Genomic DNA, 23,050 nt, shown 5'->3' with positions numbered 1-23,050 from the left:
ACATAATTCATTCCTATTTACTTATTTATTTCAATGTTTCCAATTACCTCAGCAAAAAATATATCCATATTTGAATGTCCTGTAGTGGCTTTTATGAAGTTTCCTGCTTTCTCTCATCCTTTTCATTGAGGTATATAAAGACACTTCCATCCAGCTCATGGGTTTAAGAATGATATTCATTTTCTGTGATATCTCTGCCACACAGGCAGCCTCGTCAGAGAGGACATATTGCAGACATCCATCCTCCACCACAGTCACACTCTAGTATGAAGCCACAGCTTGACACTAAATAGATCCAGCCAGCAGAAGGGAGTTATTGTAGAGTGTAGCCATGAGATAGAGGTCAGTGTTGCCAAACGTATGAGAGATGGACAGAAATCAAAAGTCCTGACACTAAATAAGATGTTGGATTCATGTATTTTAGCATAAATATGAAGGGCCTTGCAAGTCCTTAGATGGGTCTTATGAATCACAAATATTGCTTATGCTTTTAACCGGAATAAATTAATGGCAATATATGTTTTGCTATCTAAATAACTAAAATATTTACAATCAAACATAATGGTCTAATAGACTTAACTTAATAGGTTAAGAGATATTTTCAGAGCGCTTCACTTTATATGAAGTATCTGCATTTTCTTTGAGTTGCCTTAATGCTACAGCTAAATGAAAGCTGCTTCAAAGTGAGGTTCTTTCAAGAACCTGTCTGGAGCCGTCTTTAAATTACACCCACACAATCACTGTGCATAAATATGCCCACTACATATTTCATCAGCTTCTTTCTTAAAGGTAAATCACACTTTAATGATGATCTTCCTTCCAGCTTCTGAGAAAACTAAAAAAAAAAAAAAAAAAGAATCTAGAACACATAAGATCACAGCACCTTTTTGTAAAATCCTCCAGAACCCTTAACATTCTCATGTTTTCCTTTTTTTTACCAATTGAAAAACAGAAAAAAATAAATACAAAATCATAGAACATGCAGCAATCTTATAATAAAGTCAAAGCTGGTCCTATTGAAGACAGTAAAGTATTGCTGTAAATTAGTAGACAGCTTCCAGGTAAAGTATAAGTTGTTTTTAGACAATAATGTACTGTGATCCCTAAACAAAACTACTAAATAGAAAATGTTTTGCATGTCAGTGAGTGTTTCTATTGTATTCTGAAAACTTCCAAGAGACAAGGGCAACATATATATATGTACAGGTTTTATATACAATTTCACTGGTGTTTGTTTTTTAGTTTTTTCCATTTTGCTCTGTTTAAAACTCAATAGACGAAATGCAAAGCCAAAATTCCAGTTGCCTTTTTTTCCTGTCAGGGGCCATTTTACCCACTTATTTCATATAATGGTGGATGATGATGGATTTGTGAATATTTGGCAGCCAAAAACAACTAATTACTAAGCTTTAGACTATTAACCAAATCCACTCTACCAAGTTGTCAGGAAACAAAGGTGCCTTGATTAAAAACACAATTAATTCAAGGAGAACTGCAAAAAATGAACAATTAGCCAATCACTGCCATTGGTAAGACTCGGGTTGTTTTTCATATGTTGCTAGATGCTGTGAAATACTGTCTAGATAAATATTTGCAACTGGTCACTGGTTAATTATTTACACTAAAAGTCCATACAGGTGCCAGGAACTTCAACCATTCCTTAACAGTATTTTAAAATATTTTTGAAATTGTATCTGTTATGTGTTAATCTGAAATTCAATCAATTTTTATTTGTCTGATGGAGCATTAGATATCAATGTCACTTGGCCTATTTCTACTGGTTTCAGTATATTGTTATGTGATGAAGGATCATTACACATTTATTTATACATCTTTGCAGAAATAACAAGACACTGAAACTAAATGTTTTGTCAATAAATGCATAGTTATATGATATTCTATGAATTATCAATGGATTAATAAATAGTCTGTTTGATAAAATCATTTGACTATTTTTATATTTAGACATACTATGGCAGAAAATGTTTGGGAAAGTTTGGAAATAAGAATGCTCATTAACACAGCTAAGTTGCTGTTCATACCTGTGTTTACCATAGGCATGACTCACTGCAGTATCCCTCCAAAATGCTCATTATATCCTTGGGGAAACCGTAATTTTGCAAGAATAGCAAGAAGAACTACATGTTTCTGTTCCTGTCTTTTACAAAATGTAGAGCGCTTTATTTATAATGTTTTTTTTTTTGATACTGTCATGGTTTTTGTTCTGTTAAAGTTTTATATTTGAGTTTTCATTAGTTTAATTTCCATTTTGTGTTCTAGTTATGGTATTTCTGGTTTCCCCTTTGTTGCATTATTTTGTCAGTCTTCTTTCCCCTGGCTCCCTTCTGGATTCCTTTGTTCACACCTGCTCCCAATCTGCTGATTAGCCTGGTCTTTTTTCTGTCTCCCATATAAGCACCTCCTCTTTAGTCACTGTTTGCAGCTTCGTCATCATTTCTTTGCCGTTCTTATGAGTATTCCTGGATTTCAGCTTTTGTTATGTTTTCCTGGATATTCCTGGATTTCACTTCTGTTTTCACCTTTTTAATTAAATCTGCAAGAAACCACCTTCAGCTTCAGTCTCTACATTAGGTCCTCCTCTCAAATCTCCACCCAACCTGACAGATACTTTTCATATTTTTATATATTCCTTTTATTATCTCAGGATAATTTATTATTAAAAAGAATACCCAGTAATGTCCAGTTTTTCACTTTCAGCCACTTGGTCATCCATGAGAGCGATTAAAGGAGGCATGATTATAATAGGATCCCTCTACAGCTTATTGATTTATTTCTCAACCAGCAAAGTAAACTGATTAATCAAACTCTTGCAAATCGCCAGAGTGATTAATCTCACCCTTTTGCTTGTTTTTCAAAAGAGAAATATACGTTATTTCAGCTTTAACAGACTGAATAGCAAAGTTTAAAGGTATATCCACCTGCTCATCTATATTTGATTAGCTTCAGCATGCAGCTTCTGGATGATGTCATACACTTCACTGCATTTCATCGATTTGAAACAAATCTGTATTTGAGGATAATGCATCTATTGCCTTCTAGCTAAATGTATTTTTGGGAGTTTTTTTAATTCACAAATCTTGTGATAATTCATCCTCCAATGTAAGGTATAGTAATCACCTTCCAGCCAAACCCCAACCCTCCCTGCCCATTCACCACATTCACCATTTTCCTTCCACTGCCTCGAATAGGCTTTACTTCATTCTCCAGCCTCCATTCCTCAGCCAGTGTCAGGCCCTGTTGGTACAGATGTCTTAAATCTAGATATGTCTTTTCACACAGGTCAACTACTTTCAGCACCAACTTCTTCTCTGATCTTTGCAAAGGCAATTCATTCATATTGTCAATAAAACAATCTCCCCGCGACTCTCTAGGTTGAAATGAATTTATTGGCTAATCATAAAATATCCCTGTAAGAGACACTTACAGTACTTACTCTGACCTCAGGAGGCCCACGTAATCTATTTCATTGCTGATATGCAAAAAATAAATGTATGTCAGAAACATTATGTAGGGTATTTTGTATTGTTTTCCTTTTATTTTACATTCTTTTCTCACAGTTCTCTGTGAAATAATAATATGTGGATTTATTGCTGGCTGTAATGTGTGTGCTGCAATTGGTAGAGGTATTTGTGATCATTAGTTCTATTTACTAATTAATCTATAAAAGATATAAAGCAGATTTTGGGACCAAATGAAAAAAAAGGCCCCAAAATTAGTAGATTAGGGCTAAGGTAGGTTTTAGACTTGAAATAAAATAATCTCACTTGTAGTCAGAATAAACAAGCCTACCAAAGTTAAGACTAACTTTGGGCTTATCTGTAAATGTCCTTACATTTTTATTTTCTTTTTTTTATCATCACCTGCTTTACCACCCTTTTCACTTGGCAGAAATAAAAGCAAATTGCTCGTCAGGGACATAATAGCAGGATTTCTGCTCATGAAAGACACAAATGTCATTCAGGTCAGCAGCGACCCCTGGGACAGTCATTAGGTGAAATTAGAGGCATTCTTCTGTCGCTCACGGCTGACAGCTTGATAGATATCTTTTCCACGGTGACTTCATCACTTCAGGTACAGAGGGTAAAAGACATCAAAGTCAAGAAAATATAGACAAACTCGCTTTGGTGTTTTAGCCTAGGGAGAGCCTCACAGGTCTCTGGATGTGTAGGTAGGTGGAGTGGAGTAATACAAGACAGGTGCTGTTTTTTCTTTTTTTTTTCTTTTTCTTTTTAAAAGAATTAAGCTTTAGTTTAATGTAATAATTCATTGTCTTTTGTTTAATCTTTCATTCCAACCAATCGCCTGCATCTGTTTGTCCAACAAATCTTTAACTACACTTCTAGAGTATTGTTGCATATCAGATGGGGGTATGGTTATTTTCAGAGTTTCTTGAAAGATCTGTGATAAACTGATTTCTCCAGCTTTCTTGATGTTCTTGCCTTTTGAGACTACCAACTGCACCGTGTAGAGCGTTTCAATGTCTGTGTGTCATGCTACTCATCTCCCCCATATTTTTGTATCAGAGAAATTTAGAGATTTGAGGCTTGTCATGGTTAGTAGAGGTGAGCTGGAGTGATGCTACGGTAAGTGCACTGGAGCGTTTAGCTGTACATGGAAAGATTTACCATCCTGTGAAGCCATAAACCTGCAATTACAAACCCTAACAACTCTGGCAGAAGCAGCCTGTACAACACAGTTTTCCTCTGGGCTCAGGGATTTAAGCCTCACAATCATTCATGCGTGACTTAAGAAGCTAATTGCACAAGAGTGACACACATACAGGAAAACCTCCTTACAGGAGGTGGAATTTTGTTTGAAATTCATCAAATTTTAATCCAGCTCGAACATTTCCATATTTCCATATTTATCTCCACGCTTCTAGCATCCACTTCCTGCCTGCATATCATTTTGGCCCTATTAATAGCTCAAACTGCTCCTTACCTAAGATTCTAACAGGGGACATGTTTTCACTCTTGTCACCGCAGCCTTGTATCAGGACCAGCGTTCAAAGACACTTGAGTCCCAAGGTAGATAGGGCTGTCAATGAATCACTCCATATCTGCCACAGTTGGTAAATTGACTGTTTGATGCTGGAAACAGATGGGGCAGGAGGCGGGTGGAGTTTGTGATGAGGTGTAGGATTCATGCTCTTCCCAGCCTTGCATTAATGAATCAGTGTTTTTACTTAGTGCGATCTGCTCATCTGAAATAGGCCTGCAATTGCTGTCTGCTCCACAGTGTTGTTACCCCCTTCCCCGCTCTCACTCCTTATCCCCCCTCCCCCCGCTAAAGGTAATTGCTCCTACCTTAGACACTGTAATAGATCCTGGATGAAGTATTGACCGCAGCTAGATTTTGATTAAAGGGGTGTAGGGCAGAACACGCCTTTAATGAAACTGAAGAATCAGCATTCTCCTGGCTGTAGCGCCAAGCCTGGATCCCGGCTAGCATGGCCCACAGGCACCTTGATTAGTACCTGATCTCTGGCAAATACAAGGATGGGGCAAAGGCTCTGAATTAAAAGCGATGAATTAATCTATTAATAACACCCAAGGTGTGTACAGTTTTTCCTCTGGAGGCCCCTAATGATTAAAGATGTGTGTATTCATTTACTGTAAGCTCTCCCACATGCATATTCACCCACAAGTCCAATCATCCACCTTGTTGCTCTGTAGCTGAAACACTAACACATTCATTAATGCACTCAATCCTTTTTCCCTTCATATGCAAAAGGTCAGGCTTTATCAGTTAGAGTTTTAGCATGAGGGATAACTTGCATTAGCTTTTCTCATCCTCTTCCTTTATTGCCTTTTTGCTCGTGTTTAAAAACTGATTGCATCTCGGACAGAGATGAAAGGGAAGCAGCACGCTCCCCCCGTTCTTTGAGCATGCAAATGGACATAATCTAAAAGAAGAAGTATTAGCATGCTAAAAGACAGCACAGCTATGATGAACACCATTTGCCAAGGCTTAATGCGATAGCTGGGTAAGATGATTAACTTTGAATCTATTTAATCAACCACAAGCGCTTTCTCAAATAACCAACTGCCTTGTGTTCTGGTAAAACTTCCCTTCAAATCCATCGGGGATTGGATGGATGTGTCAAATCACAGTTTCTGAATTAGAGCCGAACCAAACAGGGCTCTTTGAAGTAATGGACATCAGACATCATTTTATCTGCAGTATTTGTAATTCTTTGTCTTGTTTAATGCTCACAGTGGATTGCAACTTGCAGCACACAGCAGCTCGATTTGACAGAGAAGTCAATGTGCCCTTGGGCTGCATCCTATTGACTTAAGTAGTTTAAGTAGTGGGGCCTCTCACCTCTTTTTTTATATTCACCCGCGCTGATCACCATCTCTCCTAATGGAATAGAAGTTCTGATCCTTTTTGCCAGACCTTATATCACAATCAAATAAATCTGCTTGTAAGATATTGCATTTGTTTTTGCTGATGCTGAAAACAAATTGTAGCTGATCTGGCTATTTCCACCATCAGACCCAGTTGGAAAAGAAAATAAATATAACCAACACAAAGTCCGGTTGTAGCTGGTAAAATAAAGAATAAATATGTGGAGAAGTATGCCTTCGGGGAAATATGTAAGAGGATCTATAATTCTTTGGGTCTGTATCATCTTGGGCTCTTTGAAATACCAGAAGATTTGAATTACAATTTGTAAAGCTTCTGTTAGGTTAGGTGGAATATGTTCTCAAACATCTCCCCAAATTAACATGGAGATATTTCACCACATACAAAATAAATTTCTGCAAAAGTAAAAGGTGTCTTTTCATCAAGAGGTGGACTGTTTCCTAGGATGTGCAGGATTATGCTGATTTATGGCACGACATTAGTTAAAGGCTTCTTAAACATCTTGACCATGGAAGCAAAACCTTTCTTCTCCTTATTTCTGCACACATTTTGTGTCATTGGTTGATAAAAAATAAATTCTACAACTAACAGATAAGTCTCTATTAAATGATTTCTCTGCTATTTGTCTGATCCTTTAACAGACCTCGATAACCCAGTGATTACTGTGCATCAAAGTATTGGAGAAGCTAAGGAGCAGTTCTATTATGAAAGGACAGTATTCCTGCGCTGCGTGGCCAATTCCAACCCGCCTGTCCGCTACAGCTGGCATCGTGGGAGGGAGGTCTTGACTCAGGGCTCCGACAAGGGCGTGGAGATCTATGAGCCCTTTTTCACACAGGTAAGACAGAGGAAAGGTGGTGGGGATGTATGTCTTGAACCTTAACACATTTTTAGCAACAGATCAATCTTCAGATTTTAGATTTTTATAATGTTTTGAAGGAGAGGTATGATTAGTTGTTATTTTCTTACCTACAGTAGAAACTAGAAATAGATTAGATCATTATTGCCCACTACAGGCCATTAGTAGTATCTATGTGCTTTCACATTTTTTGAGGTCCACGCTACAGTTACAGCCCTAAAAATACCAACCATTATGATACAGTAGAGCCTCAACTGTGCCTTGGTGTTGTTATGAGCTATGTCCCATCTGGCAGCTGCTTCCTTCAAAGGACCTGGTCTTCCTGGACTGGGTTCTTAGAAGGCTGTGAAAATGAGGAAGAGTTTGGCTATGAATTTGAATGGCTCCAGCCTTCTCTTGGGCCATTTCTCAATTGACTAGAACGCAAGTACGGACGCGTGTCCTCGTTCTTGAGAAGAACACAGGAAAGTATGGAGTTGGTGAGAATGGGAGCATGCAGCATAAATATGGGTCAAATGGAACAGAAGCGTACTTGTGACGTCACCACATGCCCGGCTCGTCTAGAGCTGCATTTTTTCTCCTGTTATTAATAGTCTCTAGATAATAATAAATCATTACTTTTTTCATTTAGTGGGGGAATAATAATTAACACAGTCATATGAACACAAATCAAATGAACATTTTGCAAAATAAAACAAAAAAATCACCATCAGAGCCAGCGGTACTTCACACACGGCTATGCCGAGAGAGGGCTGCTATAGAAGGGCAGCCGTTAGCCCTGGCTGCGGTTACCCTTGGAGGTCCGCTGGTTGCCACGGTCCTCTCAACTTCGAATATCTTTTTTTAAATTACGCATTAAATTGGTAAATGGACCATATAGTGACGCTTTAAAGTATAATATTCTCACCTCAAATAATCTTAAAACTTACTTTTATTGAACAACAGCAACAGAAAAGAGAGCTATTAACTTTCAATGGAGCACTCCATTGAGAGCTGCTGCTTCAGAACTGCATGCTGGACAGCTGTCAACCTCAAGATCGGACAAGTCTGCTCTGATGCATGCTGGGTAAATAGGGAGGAGGTGAGAACAACATCCGGGGACTTTCTGTTCTCGGTCTGCTGTTCTTCTGAATTGGACCAGTATTAGGACTGAGGCTGATGAAGTTTAATGAGCACATGAGAACGCACAAGTACACATATTGAGAAACGGCCTGGCTGTCACAAACCCTCACTCAGCGTATGCTCTGTCACCTAGCAACCGTGACTTTTGACCCACAAAGCAGGCAAAGAATGAATCCCAAACTTCTCAGTTCTTTTGCATTATCATTTCATTTTTGAGGAGCTGCAGCAGCAGTATTGTCATGGCAGATATTTCAGATATCTCAGGCTGAGAGGTAAACATCTTCAGACAAATAAATGTTGTAGATGTCAGCCAAACCCTTTTGCATAACGACATATAAAAGATTTTGATTAACCAAACATTACCAGTGACATATCTGATTTGCTAACCACTTAAATTACCTAATTTTATTAATTTAAGACAAACCTTTTTACATACTGAATTATATTAAACTGTGCTTACAATACTGTTGGTCACCATTTCCTTATTTCCTCTGAACCCAGAGCCGTGCTATAGTATGACTAATCTGGCATTTGGAGGACGAAGCCACTGAATTCGGACACAGCATTTAGTTTACCTCAGAATCCTTAGCTTATATGTTATTTTATTAAGTAATGCCTTGTTTTTCAATATACTTATTCTCCTCCCATAGCCCATCTTTGTATGATGTGTAAGTCATAGTATGGGCATTCACCACTAACTTCCAAAAGGCTTTTCAAGGGTTCACTGTGAGGCTTGCTTCTGTTGTCAGACTCCTGCTTATGCTTTCTCACAATATCATGCTAAAAATAGTTTACCTTTAAATTATGTTTTTGATCTCTAATACACATATATTAATAGAGTTGAATCACCAATGAAATGATTATTTACAAGAATATCTTTATTCTACTGGGATGCCAGAAAGTGAAAGTAACCTCAGTAATTGAAACATTTTCTAATAGTTTCACAAAATTAAAATCATGCATGTTTAGCCTACAAAAACCTCATTCATTTGGATTTTTGTCCAAAGATGGTAAAAATTAAATATGTAGTATGAAAATTTGGTATCTTTAGTTAAATGATAATGATAAAAATAAAAAAATAAAATAAGAAAAGTGAAAAAAAGGCTTCATTACCAAGTAGTCTTATACTAGTTACTGTAGATGCTTGTCAGACAGAGAGATTTGATGCTTTATCAGTGTGAACAGCACTTTCTAATGAGAACGATTGCTGCCCCAAAGCAAAGCTTTAATTCTTAGTAAGGCGTATGTCAGAATTACTGTTGGAAAAATATTTTATTACAGCTTTAGTACCTAATGGTAAAATAGTGCTGAATTTTTATCACAATTTGTCTTTCTTTTTGATAACACTTTATGTCTTCATGTACATATTGACCCCTCAGTCACAATGCACAGATATGTAATAAAATATTGTGACTACCAACATAAAGATTGCGAAACTATAAGCAAACAATAGCATAAGTAATGTAAAGCAATTTCAATGGCTTTTTATTCATAGACAAGTCCTACTCCTATTCAATAAATATTTTTTGAGGATCTTATTTTAGATATAAAGTTGAGCCTAAAATGTAAACTAGGTTGTGTGAACATCTTGATGTAAGAAAGAAGCACAGTAGTGTGTTATCCCAGCACATACACTTTGCAGCATAACTATAAATAGCCGGAAATACATAGTTCATAAGTACTAAATCAAAACAATTATTATTACAGATAAATTACACTATTAAAAAAAATGATTAATTAGATTTTAATTTTTGTTTGCTTACCTCATGCCTGACTAAACTCACAGAGTGACAGTATAACATGTCTTAATTAAACCTCCAAAAATACAATAGATTCTTCTAACCCAGTTTCACGGTTTACATGCCCATTTGTGAAGTGGGTTTCTATCATTATCGGTTTTTCTCTGTCAAGCAAGTGGATTTTCTATGCAGCCTGAAAACTGAAAAGCTTTGCTCTAAAAAGGATTTTCTGCAGTCAACAAAGAGCTGATTGAGATTGTTCCATCACTTGTGAAGGTATTGTAGTTTTTCAATACATTGAATTAAATGTGATTTGGTACGTACTTGGAAGTCGGCATCAGTGGGAATTTGAATCTGCACCATAAAAAAGGAGTGGAAAAGAGGCTTTGGGAATAAAGAGAGAGAGGAAAAGGAAGTGAAATTGATGTTTGGCCAAATGGAGAAAGATGGCTGTTAACTAATGGAGAGGGTGAAGCAGAATGAAGAAGCTGCAGTACTGGGCCCCAATTAACACTTATCCCATCAGCACCCTGCATTTCCTACTGCCCCTATTAAAAGCTTAATTGAGTCTGAAAATTGGAGCACAACCTAAAACCCAGAGATAAGGATTTTGAGAGACTAGCTCTAAATACAATATTTTGTTATGTACTAACCTCCAAATAAATCACCTTTATTAATATTTTTTAGCAATATCTAAACCAGACTATTATCCAAAGGTAGTTATAGATACTCAGAAAAGAGGTCAGAACGGTCTCCTGTAGAGTTTCCTCATCTGACTCCTACTGATAATCATTCTTCCTTTTGCTTACAGTATCTCCAGTCTTGCAGATTAATTATACTCATAAAGATGTTAGATACATGCAGTTGGGACATTTTAAGTTCAGTACAAAGAACTATTGTAGTTTCTTTAATAAACTACTCTATTCTGATCTGTGAATTTATCAAATAAACCATTTACTTTTCACTGCCATTTCACAGCTTAGGTAAACATAAGTCATGTTTACCTAAGCTGATACTATATTCTTTGGATTTCTTCAATATTTCTGGACATACTGTTGGAATTTTGGTAATCATTAAAAGTACGATGCCATAACAAAGCTCAGCTAGGAGAAAGGGGAAGGAATCAAACCCAGTTTACCTTAGATCACAAGGGGAAAAAGGTAACCAAATGAGTCCAGAAATATAAAACAAGACAACAAAGCTTAAGGAATATAACCAAAGGTTCTTAAAACTCAAAATAAAACTACAATTACCCAAGGCAACAAAACTTAGTTCTGGTGCTGCAGAACACATAGGGAGGAGATCAGAACAAAACACTAGCCTCTTCAGGACAGAACTAAGTAACACAACTGATATCAAAATGTTTATAAAGAGTCACAGCTATACAAAAGTTGTTCCAAGCTTCGATTAATCAACAAACCAGCAAGAGGCGATCTGCTCAAACATAGACAGCAGCCCTGTCGACATGAGGGTGCTGGTTTAAATACAGTAGGAGCAGCTCTCCTTTGATTGGTGGGACAATCAGGCCAATATCCAATCCAGATGAGAGCCTTGCAACAGGAAGTGACAGGAGGGCTGAAAGTGTCACTAACCCATCCGTCCCGGAAGCACGATCCGTGCTGCGCATGCGGGTCCAGGTCCAGATCGCTCTCGATTTTATTTTGTTAAAAAGACCTACATTCCCTCTCAAAAAATAGTAAACGTACTAAAATATAATGTGTTAAGGGTTAATAATGCATTTCCTGAGAAAATAAATGCCTTAAATTTTATCGCTGGTCTCTTCCCGATCTGCTCTGAAAATGGGATCCTACGTTACTTCAGGGAACTACCTTTTTCGGCTTTGGATTTAAACATACATCTAGTGTTTTTGAGTTTTATTTTTCACTTTCGTGCTAACTAACACTATGGTATATCGTGCGTAATTTAAAGAAAGAAACAATTAAAAATTTAGATAAACATGGTTTAATCATATTTCGCCAAGCATGTCCAATGATGATGTCAGAGAAGCAATTTAACCCTTTAAAGCCCGATCCAAGAATAAAACAAAACAGAAAATAACTTTTTTTTGGTTTGAAGTCCTTGTTTGGCCTTTTAACAAAATATGTAAAAAGAAAGTCTAGTGTGTGGGGATGTGTGGCTTCCTAACACAAATAAAAATACCCACGTTGAGACAACTATTCCTAGTTCTTTTAAAAAGAGAATTCACAACTCAGCCTCTTGGCCAAGGTCATGTTTTCTTTTCTAAAATGAGACAAATAGATTTTTTCAGTCTAAACCAAGTTCTACGTGTTTGTTCATGGCTTTAAAAAAAATCACTTTTAAGCTAAAAAATATGTTATTGATTACATAGTTTCTTCTTTCAGTGACATTTGTTTTAGGATATTGAACTAAAGCAACCAAATAAAACAGGCCATACAGATGTCCACAGAACTATTTTAAATTACTCCCATACTTTCTCAGAATTTACTGTCTGCAAGTAATCTGTGGTGCTGAAGCCATTTGGCATTACAAGTGCTTATTCTTCCTATTATTTTGGTAGTCCCAATTACAATTATGTTTTTTTTTCCTATCCTTTTTTTGGCTCTCATTTTGTTTCTTAAGAAAATATGTTTCCCTTCCACTTCTTCTCTCTTCCTTCCATCTTCTCCTAAACTGTTTCTACATTCCTATCAACCTCATGCCCTGTCATCTGCTTCAAAGTAGAAGCTGTGACAAAAAGAGAAAGAGTGTAGAATATCAGGCCCTTGACTAATGTAATACAATTAAGTCATCCTTTGGCTGCTTTGGATCTGAAAAGGTCTAAAAGGCATCCGTGATTGCCATGTTTTCTGGGCTGCTGCAGCAACTGTCTGACTCATGTTTTAATCTGCCTCCCTTTCCTCTCATCATCCCCACATCCACACAAAGGAGTCAGTCAGATCAAAGGTTTACATCCTCATCATAACCTTTTGGGCGAGGCTTGTGGCTGACAAGCCAAGTTGGAATCAAACACATATTCTCAATGAGATAGCCATTTCTGTGGAGCGCTCCCCTACTGAGCCCATCCATATTTCTGTAGCTCAGCTGTGAAAATACAGCTGGAGTCTTTTCTGTGGAGTAATCCCCTTATTGGTAGCAGGCATGCTGACAATTTTTTTAATGTTTTTCATGTAAAAAAGAATCAGTATCATTCTTATTTGAATGCAGTAGTAATTTGTTTGAATTATGCTCTCTTCTCATTTCCCTTTAGTCTTTGTCAAGGCTGTATACATATTAATATCTTTGACCTCTCTCTGGAGCTGCTAGGCCTTTTCTATATAACTCCTGAGATCTACTTTTGTAGCATTCCTGTTTTTAATTAGGATGATGCTTTTGCACATATTTGCATACCAGTGTTGGTTTGGTCTGAGCTGCAGGGGGAAACAAAAATCCTGAAGTTGAAGAACCTGCGTCCTCAAGATTATGCCAACTACAGCTGCATCGCCTCTGTCAGAAATGTGTGTGGGATTCCTGACCGCAGCGTTATCTTTGGACTCACCAATAAGACAGGTACAGCATAAAATTAATTATACTTTCAGTTTACTCTTATTTTTCTGTCTTCTCATTAGTTTTTAGCTTTTTAAGTTGTTAAATTTCTATATTTGGTGTTTTTTAGGTCAATTCTGTTTTAGTCTGTGTTAATCTCTGTTACACATCAACTCTTTGTGTGTGTTTTATAGTTTAATATGTGTAAGTTAAGTGAATCAAGCTAAACATTTCCACTACAGCAAATAACGAGAAAGTAGGGATGTCCCAATCGGATATTAATATCGGATATCAGTCTAATATTAATCAAAAAATTATAATGTATTGTGTTGGCCAGAAGATAAAATCTGCAGTATTTTCATACTGAGAGAAACACCCTGCTTCTGTTTAAAGTTTCTGTAAATAATCGGTTAAAATGACATGGGTCAGTTGTTTGTTTTGTGATTGACTATATTTCTCTGTCTTGATAGTACCACGTGATCAAGCCTTTTCTAACATTCTACAGTACAAAATAAATAATAAAAGTGTGTATGATTTGCGCTTGTCATGATTGGTTCTCTAATGGAGACCCAGTTATGCAGAACACCACTGACGGACACAAGGATGAAAAGTTTTAACAGTTTATTTTGCACAACACACAGAATGTACTGATTCCTGGTTCGGGCCTGGATTCTGGTTTCACCGGAGTCTGCGTGAGAGACAGCACAGTTATTGATTGAAGACTGGGTTTGATTTCCAAAAGGTGCACTGATTGTACCTTGAGGGTTCTTGAGGTTCTCCTTGGGAGAGTCACTGTTGGTTCTGGAGAAGAGTTTATCAGCAGAGTCCGTTTGCTGCTTCAGCGTCTCACGTCTAGCTTGAACAGACCTTGGCTTAGGTTTCCCAGCTCTAGTCCTGAGCTGCTTGGAGGTTCTCTGAGAATCTTCAGGGTTTGGCTCTGAGGGTCGGCTCGGCAGGTTAGCTCTTCCAGAGCTTTCACAGAGGAGGCAAGGGTTTCCTGGAAACACAGAGACAGTGGTTAGAATCCAACCTGGATTCGAAGTCATGGAGTTTCAACAAAGATCTAGGCTTTAGCGCTGACCAACTGGAACAACACTGCGGCGTTGAGGCAAGGTCTGAAGACAGCTTATATAGTGGATCCTCTGATGATCTAGATGAGCTGCAGCTGTGCAGGAGGCTCCCTCAGAGGATCCACGGTGAACTCTGCTGGAGAAAGATGGGATTTTCTCCAGCTCCCAACAGCGCTCATATTGTATCAATATCAGTATCGGGCATTTCTCAAACCTGCAATATCTGTATCATATCAGAAATGAAACAAACTGTATGGAGACATCCGTACTAGATACACTATATTGCCAAAAGTATTTGCTCACCCATCCAAATTATTGGAATCAGGTGTTCCAATCACTTCCATGGCCACAGGTGTATAAATTCAAGCACCTAGGCATGCAGACTGTTTTTACAAACATTTGTGAAAGAATGGGTCGCTCTCAGGAGCTCAGTGAATTCCAGCGTGGAACTGTGATAGGATGCCACCTGTGCAACAAATCCAGTCGTGAAATTTCCTCGCTCCTAAATATTCCACAGTCAACTGTCAGCTGTATTATAAGAAAATGGAAGTGTTTGGGAACGACAGCAACTCAGCCACGAAGTGGTAGGCCACGTAAACTGACGGAGCGGGGTCAGCGGATGCTGACGCGCATAGTGCGAAGAGGTCGCCAACTTTCTGCAGAGTCAATCACTACAGACCTCCAAACTTCATGTGGCCTTCAGATTAGCTCAAGAACAGTGCGCAGAGAGCTTCATGGAATGGGTTTCCATGGTCGAGCAGCTGCATCCAAGCCATACATCACCAAGTGCAATGCAAAGCGTCGGATGCGGTGGTGTAAAGCACGCCGCCACTGGACTCTAGAGCAGTGGAGACGCGTTCTCTGGAGTGACGAATCGCGCTTCTCCATCTGGCAATCTGATGGACGGGTCTGGGTTTGGCGGTTGCCAGGAGAACGGTACTTGTCTGACTGCATTGTGCCAAGTGTAAAGTTTGGTGGAGGGGGGATTATGGTGTGGGGTTGTTTTTCAGGAGCTGGGCTTGGCCCCTTAGTTCCAGTGAAAGGAACTCTGAATGCTTCAGCATACCAAGACATTTTGGACAATTCCATGCTCCCAACTTTGTGGGAACAGTTTGGAGCTGGCCCCTTCCTCTTCCAACATGACTGTGCACCAGTGCACAAAGCAAGGTCCATAAAGACATGGATGACAGAGTCTGGTGTGGATGAACTTGACTGGCCTGCACAGAGTCCTGACCTCAACCCGATAGAACACCTTTGGGATGAATTAGAGCGGAGACTGAGAGCCAGGCCTTCTCGTCCAACATCAGTGTGCGACCTCACAAATGCGCTTCTGGAAGAATGGTCAAAAATTCCCATAAACACACTCCTAAACCTTGTGGACAGCCTTCCCAGAAGAGTTGAAGCTGTTCTAGCTGCAAAGGGTGGACCGACATCATATTGAACCCTATGGATTAGGAACGGGATGTCACTTAAGCTCATATGTGAGTCAAGGCAGGTGAGCAAATACTTTTGGCAATATAGTGTAGGAATAAGAATAATATTAAAAGTTTTTGTATTAAATTTAACAAGGTCATTAGTAAAAGTTTCACACAATCAAATAATCCACAGTACTTTCCTTTTAATGATGAAAAATAAACATATGAATGATGTAGTTAACAACTTCAACAATTTTGTAAGTATTGAACCTAAATTTACTGAAAGAATTAGGGGACCTGAAACAGCTGAGTAACGCAACGAGGCCTTGATAAGTAGAAATCCAAACTCAAAGTTCCTCAAAGCAGTGGGAGAGATTGAAAAAAACAAAAAAGGAATGGTAAATGTAGAAATAAGATTTCAACAGATTTAGATGACAACTGTTATACCTATGACATAAATTTGTTTTCTGTCTTTCCAAATTTCATAAAGAAATGAAAACCACTAAAATCATCCAACTATACAGAAGTGAGGACAGGCGCCAGTTGAAATGGAATTACTTATAGATTTAACAATTGTTAAATCTATAGTCCGGCAGTGGGTTGCACTGTTGCCTTGCAGCAAAACGGTAGCGGGTTCGTTTCCCGGCTTGCAGTCTTTCTGTATGGAGTTTGCATGTTCCGGGTACTCTGGCTTCCTCCCACAGTCCAAAAACATGACCGTTAAGTTAATAGGCTTCTCTAAATTCTAGGTATGAGTGTGTGCGTGAATGGTTGTTTGTCATGTTTGTCTCTGTGTTGCCCTGCGATGGACTGCTGACCTGTCCAAGGTGTACTCTGCCTTTCGCCCGTACACAGCTGAACTTCCTAGATTAATAGAAGAAATCAATAGTACCACTGACAAAAAGACATTTGCAATTGGGGTTTTAATTGACCTTAAAACAAGTATTTGACACACCAAATCATGACATATTATTTAATAAGCTGTAGCAATATGGGAATAAGAGAATACTCTTAAATTGGATTAAAAGTTGTTTAAGGAATGAACAACAAAATAACAAAATGTGAATCACCATACTGTGAAATAATTGAGGAGGTTGTTTGAAATGACGGCTCATTAAACTGGGACAAAGCCAAGTTTAAAATGTTTAGGAATATAAAGGGGAATATTGATTTAAAAGTTGCAATAATGGGTGAAAATGTGGAAAGAATTAAAGAAATTAAGTTTCTGGCACATTCAACAGCACATTCAACTTGACCAAACTAAATTATGTAGAATTATTGCATTCCTTAATTAAGCAAAATATATCTTAACCATCAAAGCATTAATTATACTATATTGCTCACTGATTCTGCCTTATTTGAATTACTGTGTGAAAGTCTGGGGGCAACATCTAAACATTTTCACTCCAGTCCTTGTGCAAAATTAAGAAAATAGCCATAAGTTTGATTCATAAGGCAACTTTCCATGATCACAAATGTGAGTTATTTTGACATTCTGCCTTATAAAACTGCCATATCTGGTAGAATTTGAAACCACAAAGTTAATGTACACAGCCAGGAACAAAGATCTACCTGATAGCATCCAAAAATTCTCCACTTATGGACGAGGGAGCTGCAAATAAAGAAGACACTTTCAATTCAGTAATAGGAGTGTTTGGACAACCTTGAAAAGAATGTGCATTTCAATTAATGGGGGGAAGGTTCAGAACAAACTTAGCCAAGAAATGAAGATTGATAATTAATTATAACTGCGAGATGGGGACCTATGGGTAAGCAGGTGGGTGTCACTAAAACACTGAAGATTGTGTGTATGACTGTAAATTCAGTCTGTTGGTTATTGTGTATTTAGGAATGACTTTTGGTAACTGCACTTGTGTAGATGTATTTTAGGATGTGATTTTATTTGGAATATAATAGTTTAATTTCTTACTTGTCACTTTTATTTATGAACATAGACTTTTTTCTTCACATTAATTTATAATATTCTGAAATCTGGATATTGGTAAAAATATATAATTCTGGAGTGGAGGTAGGATAAAATATGATCTTCTTCTTCCAACCTCTTTCAGATATTTTAATAGGGCACATTTGTTAAGTGTATTATGTTTATTGTTATCTCTGTGTAGGTATATGTGTGCATGTGCATAAATATGTATTTACACCTTTTTTGATATTACAGGTTTTGACATGTCAGGAATGAATAAAAATATTAAATTAAATGAACAATTAATCAGTAGGAATGCACTGAGCTTGTTTGTTTTCCAATTTGAATTAATTTCAGCATCTTATATCACAGTTAGCATTGTCAAAGGAGCGGTCTGGATGTGTGTATTAAGAAAATGTAGAGCTATATCTGATCTCTCAGTTTAAAACCCTGAGCTTCTAGATCTTATGACAAACGCTGAATGTTTAAGAGGATCAAACAAATTAAGTAATTTTGCTGTAAAATATTTTTTGTTATGTAGAAAAAGTCTTGCTCTTTTTTTTTTACTCTTCTACAGTCTGAATGAAAATCCCCAGCATGTCATACTAACATCTTTAAAAGAAAAGCTTCTTACATCTGATCAGAAAATGTCTTACTGGTTAAAACCGAACATTATATGTTTCCTGTCATAATAAGATTTATTAGATCAGTTTTATACTAATAAAATGTACTACTAGAATATGTTTAAACAAATGTGTTAATACCAATAAATTAGACACAAGGATATTCTGTTTCCACAGCATCTCCATCTATCAAACTACTAGTGGAGGATCCAATTGTGGTTAATCCTGGTCAGACTGTGTCCCTGGTCTGCATCACCACAGGAGGGGAGCCACCTCCAACCCTCACCTGGGTCAGCAGTAATGACAGCCTGCCTCAGAGGAGCGTAGTGAAAGGAGGCACACTCACGCTGCCCGCCATCACCTCAGATGAAGCTGGGGTTTACAGCTGTGTGGCCAGTAACAATGTTGGAAACCCAGCAAAGAAGTCCACTACTATCGTGGTCCGAGGTAGGAAAGCATAACTGCAATTCAAAGCATTGTGTCAAACGAACAACCATTCAACAAAACAGTTTACTATTGGAGATGAGCACATCTAACATCATATATCTTTGTCATTAGCTAGTCTTTACTAAGCAGTTGAAAATGTTATATATTTTTTCAGTTTTGGCTCTCAGATCATGATTTATTTGTAATTATCTTCAATTAGTCTTTATGAGAAAAGTCAAGTACATTGCTTAAAACAAATTAGCGAAGTAAATCTAGAATGAGAAAAAAAATGTCCTCATGATTGAAATATCATCATACAAAACTTGAAATCATTCAATACCTCCTGCTTGTAGAGAAATTAAACCAAGTTGGTTTAAAGATGTCTGGCTTGGTAGATGAATCCTGAAGTACTGAGTAATTTAAGGTTTATAACATTTTTGAGCACTTAATTAGATTATCTGATAACAGTTTAGGATGTTTGACTAAAAGGCAAACAATATGGAAATGAAAGTATAACTTGAGATTCAGGTACTGTACTTTATAGTCACTACAGGAGAGTTGAATTTAAATGATTTTTTCTATAGTGTAATCTGCAGGTATAATTCAGTGGAAAGAGGGTTTTTCAAATTGGTACTTAAGAATGAAGTAGTAAATTATCTTTAAATGTGGTGAAAATTTACATGCCAATTTTGATGAATTATATTTATTTAAAAGCTAATGGTTGCTTTTTACATGTACATTTGAAGAGTAATACTGTACACTAGTAAGAAAGAAAGAGAAGGTTTTCAAAGGGATTTTAAGATTCTTAATACATTGTTGCTCCTCCTTGTTACATTCTACATTCAAGGCTTGTTTTTAAATGCTGAATCTTAAAGGAAAAGTCTGGTAAATAAGGAATAATCAATGGATCATTATTTATACCTAAAAGTAATACCATCGTAGTGATTTAATAAGTTTAGGGTTAATCAGTAAAAAAATGAAAGTAATGAGTCTGGGAGCGGCCATTTTTGACCAAATACAGTAACACCTCACTCCTGACATCTTCCGGCAGTGACGTGGTGACATGGTGCGATAAGCCTAGTGCCATTCTGCCCGCTTTACAAGCAAAATCAATGGGAACTGCTAGACACATCTGCAATCAACAACAATTATTTAAGATTTCGAGAGGACCTCACCATTGAAATTCTCGAGAGCTATAGTTAAAGTGACAATGCGGACGTGCATGGAGTTGAATGTTGTAATACATCAGGTAAAAGTTATTTCACCTTCCCGATTCATGGACCTCCACGGGTTCGTTGTTGGATTACCAACTTGAAGAGGGAAGATTTGCAATCAAACTGCTGGCCAGAGAAAAAACATGTAATATGTAAACAACATTTTGAAGAAGAATGTTTTCAAGATGACTTGGATAATATTGAGTAGTGACAAACACCAGATACAGCACTGGGACTTGACCAACATCCGATACCTCACTATGACATCACAAACCGGTAGGTGGCAATAGTGTACTTTGACAAACATGGATGTCTCCAGTAAATCACATTGAAAATTTACTCTTAATTAAAACACTTTTCATTTGTTGAAAAGTATATAATAATTTCATATATCAACTACTTCCAGAAGTTTGAATGGTCGGACTTTTCCTTTAAAGATGTTGATGTTTAGAGGCTGTTTGAGGTGTGCCAATTTGATCAAAAACGGAACTGCATAAATAAGTGCTAGTCAGGATGCAAGACAATGACTGCCCACAAAAACAATGAACGTCTGTGTTGTAAGAATTTTACATGCAGAAACAGAACAAACTTCGGACTCCATCATATCCACACACCAAGAAAATTTGTGTATTTTAGTATGCAGTGTTTTAGAAATTGAAAAATGTAAGAACAACTAGATAAAGTAAAAATGAGGGTAAAGATTAACAATCCCGATTGATAAAATTAGCATAGGCAAACGAAAAGATACTCATTGTATCTTTATTTTGTTCTTATTTTAATTAAAGCTAATATTCACATCCTACGAATAAAATAATATTCTAACTAAAAATCAGTATTACATTCTTTAGTTATTGTTGAATTGTTAAGGAGAATACAACACAATAACAAGCCTAAACGTGTTAATTAAATTCACTGTTTGAACAGGACAACAACATGTCGAAGGTTTTTCTGTGGGTGTTTGGTAATTATCAGAAATATGTTATTTTTCTCTGCTGCCCTGCCTCTGAATGCCAACAGAAACAGATGATTCTGGCTGTAGCTCGTTACCCGAACAAAGATTGTTTTTTTCAAAAGTAACTCCTCATGCTCTTCATTGTTGAAAATTATGCATTCTTAGTCTTGAACCTGACACTTCAAGTAAACAAACACTGTAACCTTTACTGAACATCCTACTCAAAGGCACAAAATACCAAAGCAAACTATAAATCTGATTGTAGTTGCAACACTGTATTGCAGAAGTAGTTGTACCATTTTAACTACTGGTATTCCACATCACAAACAAAAATATATATTTTGTATTATATTTAGAAAGCAAAATATGTTTCACACAATCAGGAACTGTAAGAAAATGATACCTAGTTTTCAAACTGTTTCACATCTAAAAAGTGAGCATTTGTAGCCCTAAAAATCCAGTTACACCAAATGCTTTCGAAACTTGCTTATTAATACATAAATTTAACTGTAACTTAAATTAATCTGAGATCCATCTGTCCTGTGAAGGCCTCTGATGAATATTAGACATCATTAGTGGCGGTTGCACCATGTTATGGACATGCTTTCCTTCTGTAGGTTAAAGGAAGCTGGTCAGAGTTGATGGGAAGTTTAATAGAACTAAATAAAAGGCTTTCTTTGAGGAAACTCTGTTAGAGGGGTGTAAAAATACTTAAAAATGCTCCTTGCAAAAGACTCTTTAAATCTAATCTCAGGTTAAGTCATTTTGCAAACTTAGTTTCTTTTCTATATACACAAAGCCTTTATAAATATACCTCTAGGAAGGGAGTTACACGGGGTAATCATTTAGAAGGGTATAGTAAAATATTTATATATACATATTAGGGGTGTAAATAATAATCGTTTTGTATCGATGCATCGATCCAAAAGCCGACGATCCGATGCATCGACACGTCCGCAAGATAATCGATTAATGTTTTTTTTTTTCCCTCCGGTCTATTTTTATCCATTTGCTCCTGGGCGTAACTCTCCTCCCTCCCTGCGGTGCCGCTAAACTTATTTTGCCCTCCTACCGCGCTTCCTGGTTATACTCTTACAGCAGTTTGTTGCAGCAAGCTTCACACAGACATTTTTAAATTATGCTCAATATTGAAGCGTGGTCTGAGCTACACGCTGTGGGTCTAGATACGGCCGAGGCGGCGAGGAAGTGGGGGCGAGTTTAGTCCGACGACGGAGGGAAAAAAGAGCCGAGATTCAGCTGGAAAAAGGCTCCCAGCGTTCTCGCGCACCTCGCTCTTCTAGCGGGTCAAACTTCACGAGTTGTTTTCCGCAATTTCGGTCATAAAAACAAAACAAGCCGGCCTCCTGTCTGGTGCACTGTTTGCGGTCAGCTACAATCTGGGAGAGGAGCAGCGAGCGTCTCTCAAGGGGCGGTGACGTCAACACTCTGGAGCCTTCTTCTTCTTCTTTTTTTTAATGGCGGTTGGCAAACAACTTATAGGTGCATTACCGCCACCTTCCAGAATGGAGTATGGACCAGACAAACTATTATATTCTCCCTAAAATACCCGTTCTACTTAGAAAATTAAAAATACTACCAAAAACTACATCCCCAGATGACCTTTGAAACAATTCCCTTATATCTAGTTTACTTTTATTCCTGTCTAACTCTCTACACAACATCTCTCTTTCCTGAGTATATTTATTACATTCTAAAAAAATATGTTGGACAGTTTCTTTGGAGCCGAGGTATTGCATTGAACTCATTACACTGATATTGTGCAGTATTTTTACAGTATTTTTTGATGCAACT

The 23,050-nt window shown here is 37.4% G+C and overlaps 1 protein-coding gene across 1 annotated transcript in view; it reads left to right on the top strand.

The window, feature by feature from the left end:
- Window positions 1-23,050, top strand: part of LOC119773100 (MAM domain-containing glycosylphosphatidylinositol anchor protein 2-like) — a gene marked incomplete at its 3' end in the record, with an annotated part of 241,120 nt that overhangs the window by 134,197 nt on the left and 83,873 nt on the right. Inside the window, exons 4-6 of the mRNA XM_038269918.1 lie at window positions 7,032-7,228; window positions 13,503-13,638; window positions 18,824-19,093. Of these exons, the coding sequence (XP_038125846.1) occupies window positions 7,032-7,228; window positions 13,503-13,638; window positions 18,824-19,093 (603 nt within the window). The remainder of the gene's footprint in view (window positions 1-7,031; window positions 7,229-13,502; window positions 13,639-18,823; window positions 19,094-23,050) is intronic.

The sequence above is a fragment of the Cyprinodon tularosa genome, unplaced genomic scaffold (assembly GCF_016077235.1).
Source record: "Cyprinodon tularosa strain WSP-4 unplaced genomic scaffold, ASM1607723v1 ctg742, whole genome shotgun sequence".
Lineage (NCBI taxonomy): Eukaryota > Metazoa > Chordata > Actinopteri > Cyprinodontiformes > Cyprinodontidae > Cyprinodon > Cyprinodon tularosa.
The sequence above is the reverse complement of the archived record's forward strand: the minus strand, read 5'-3'. Positions and strand labels throughout refer to the sequence as shown.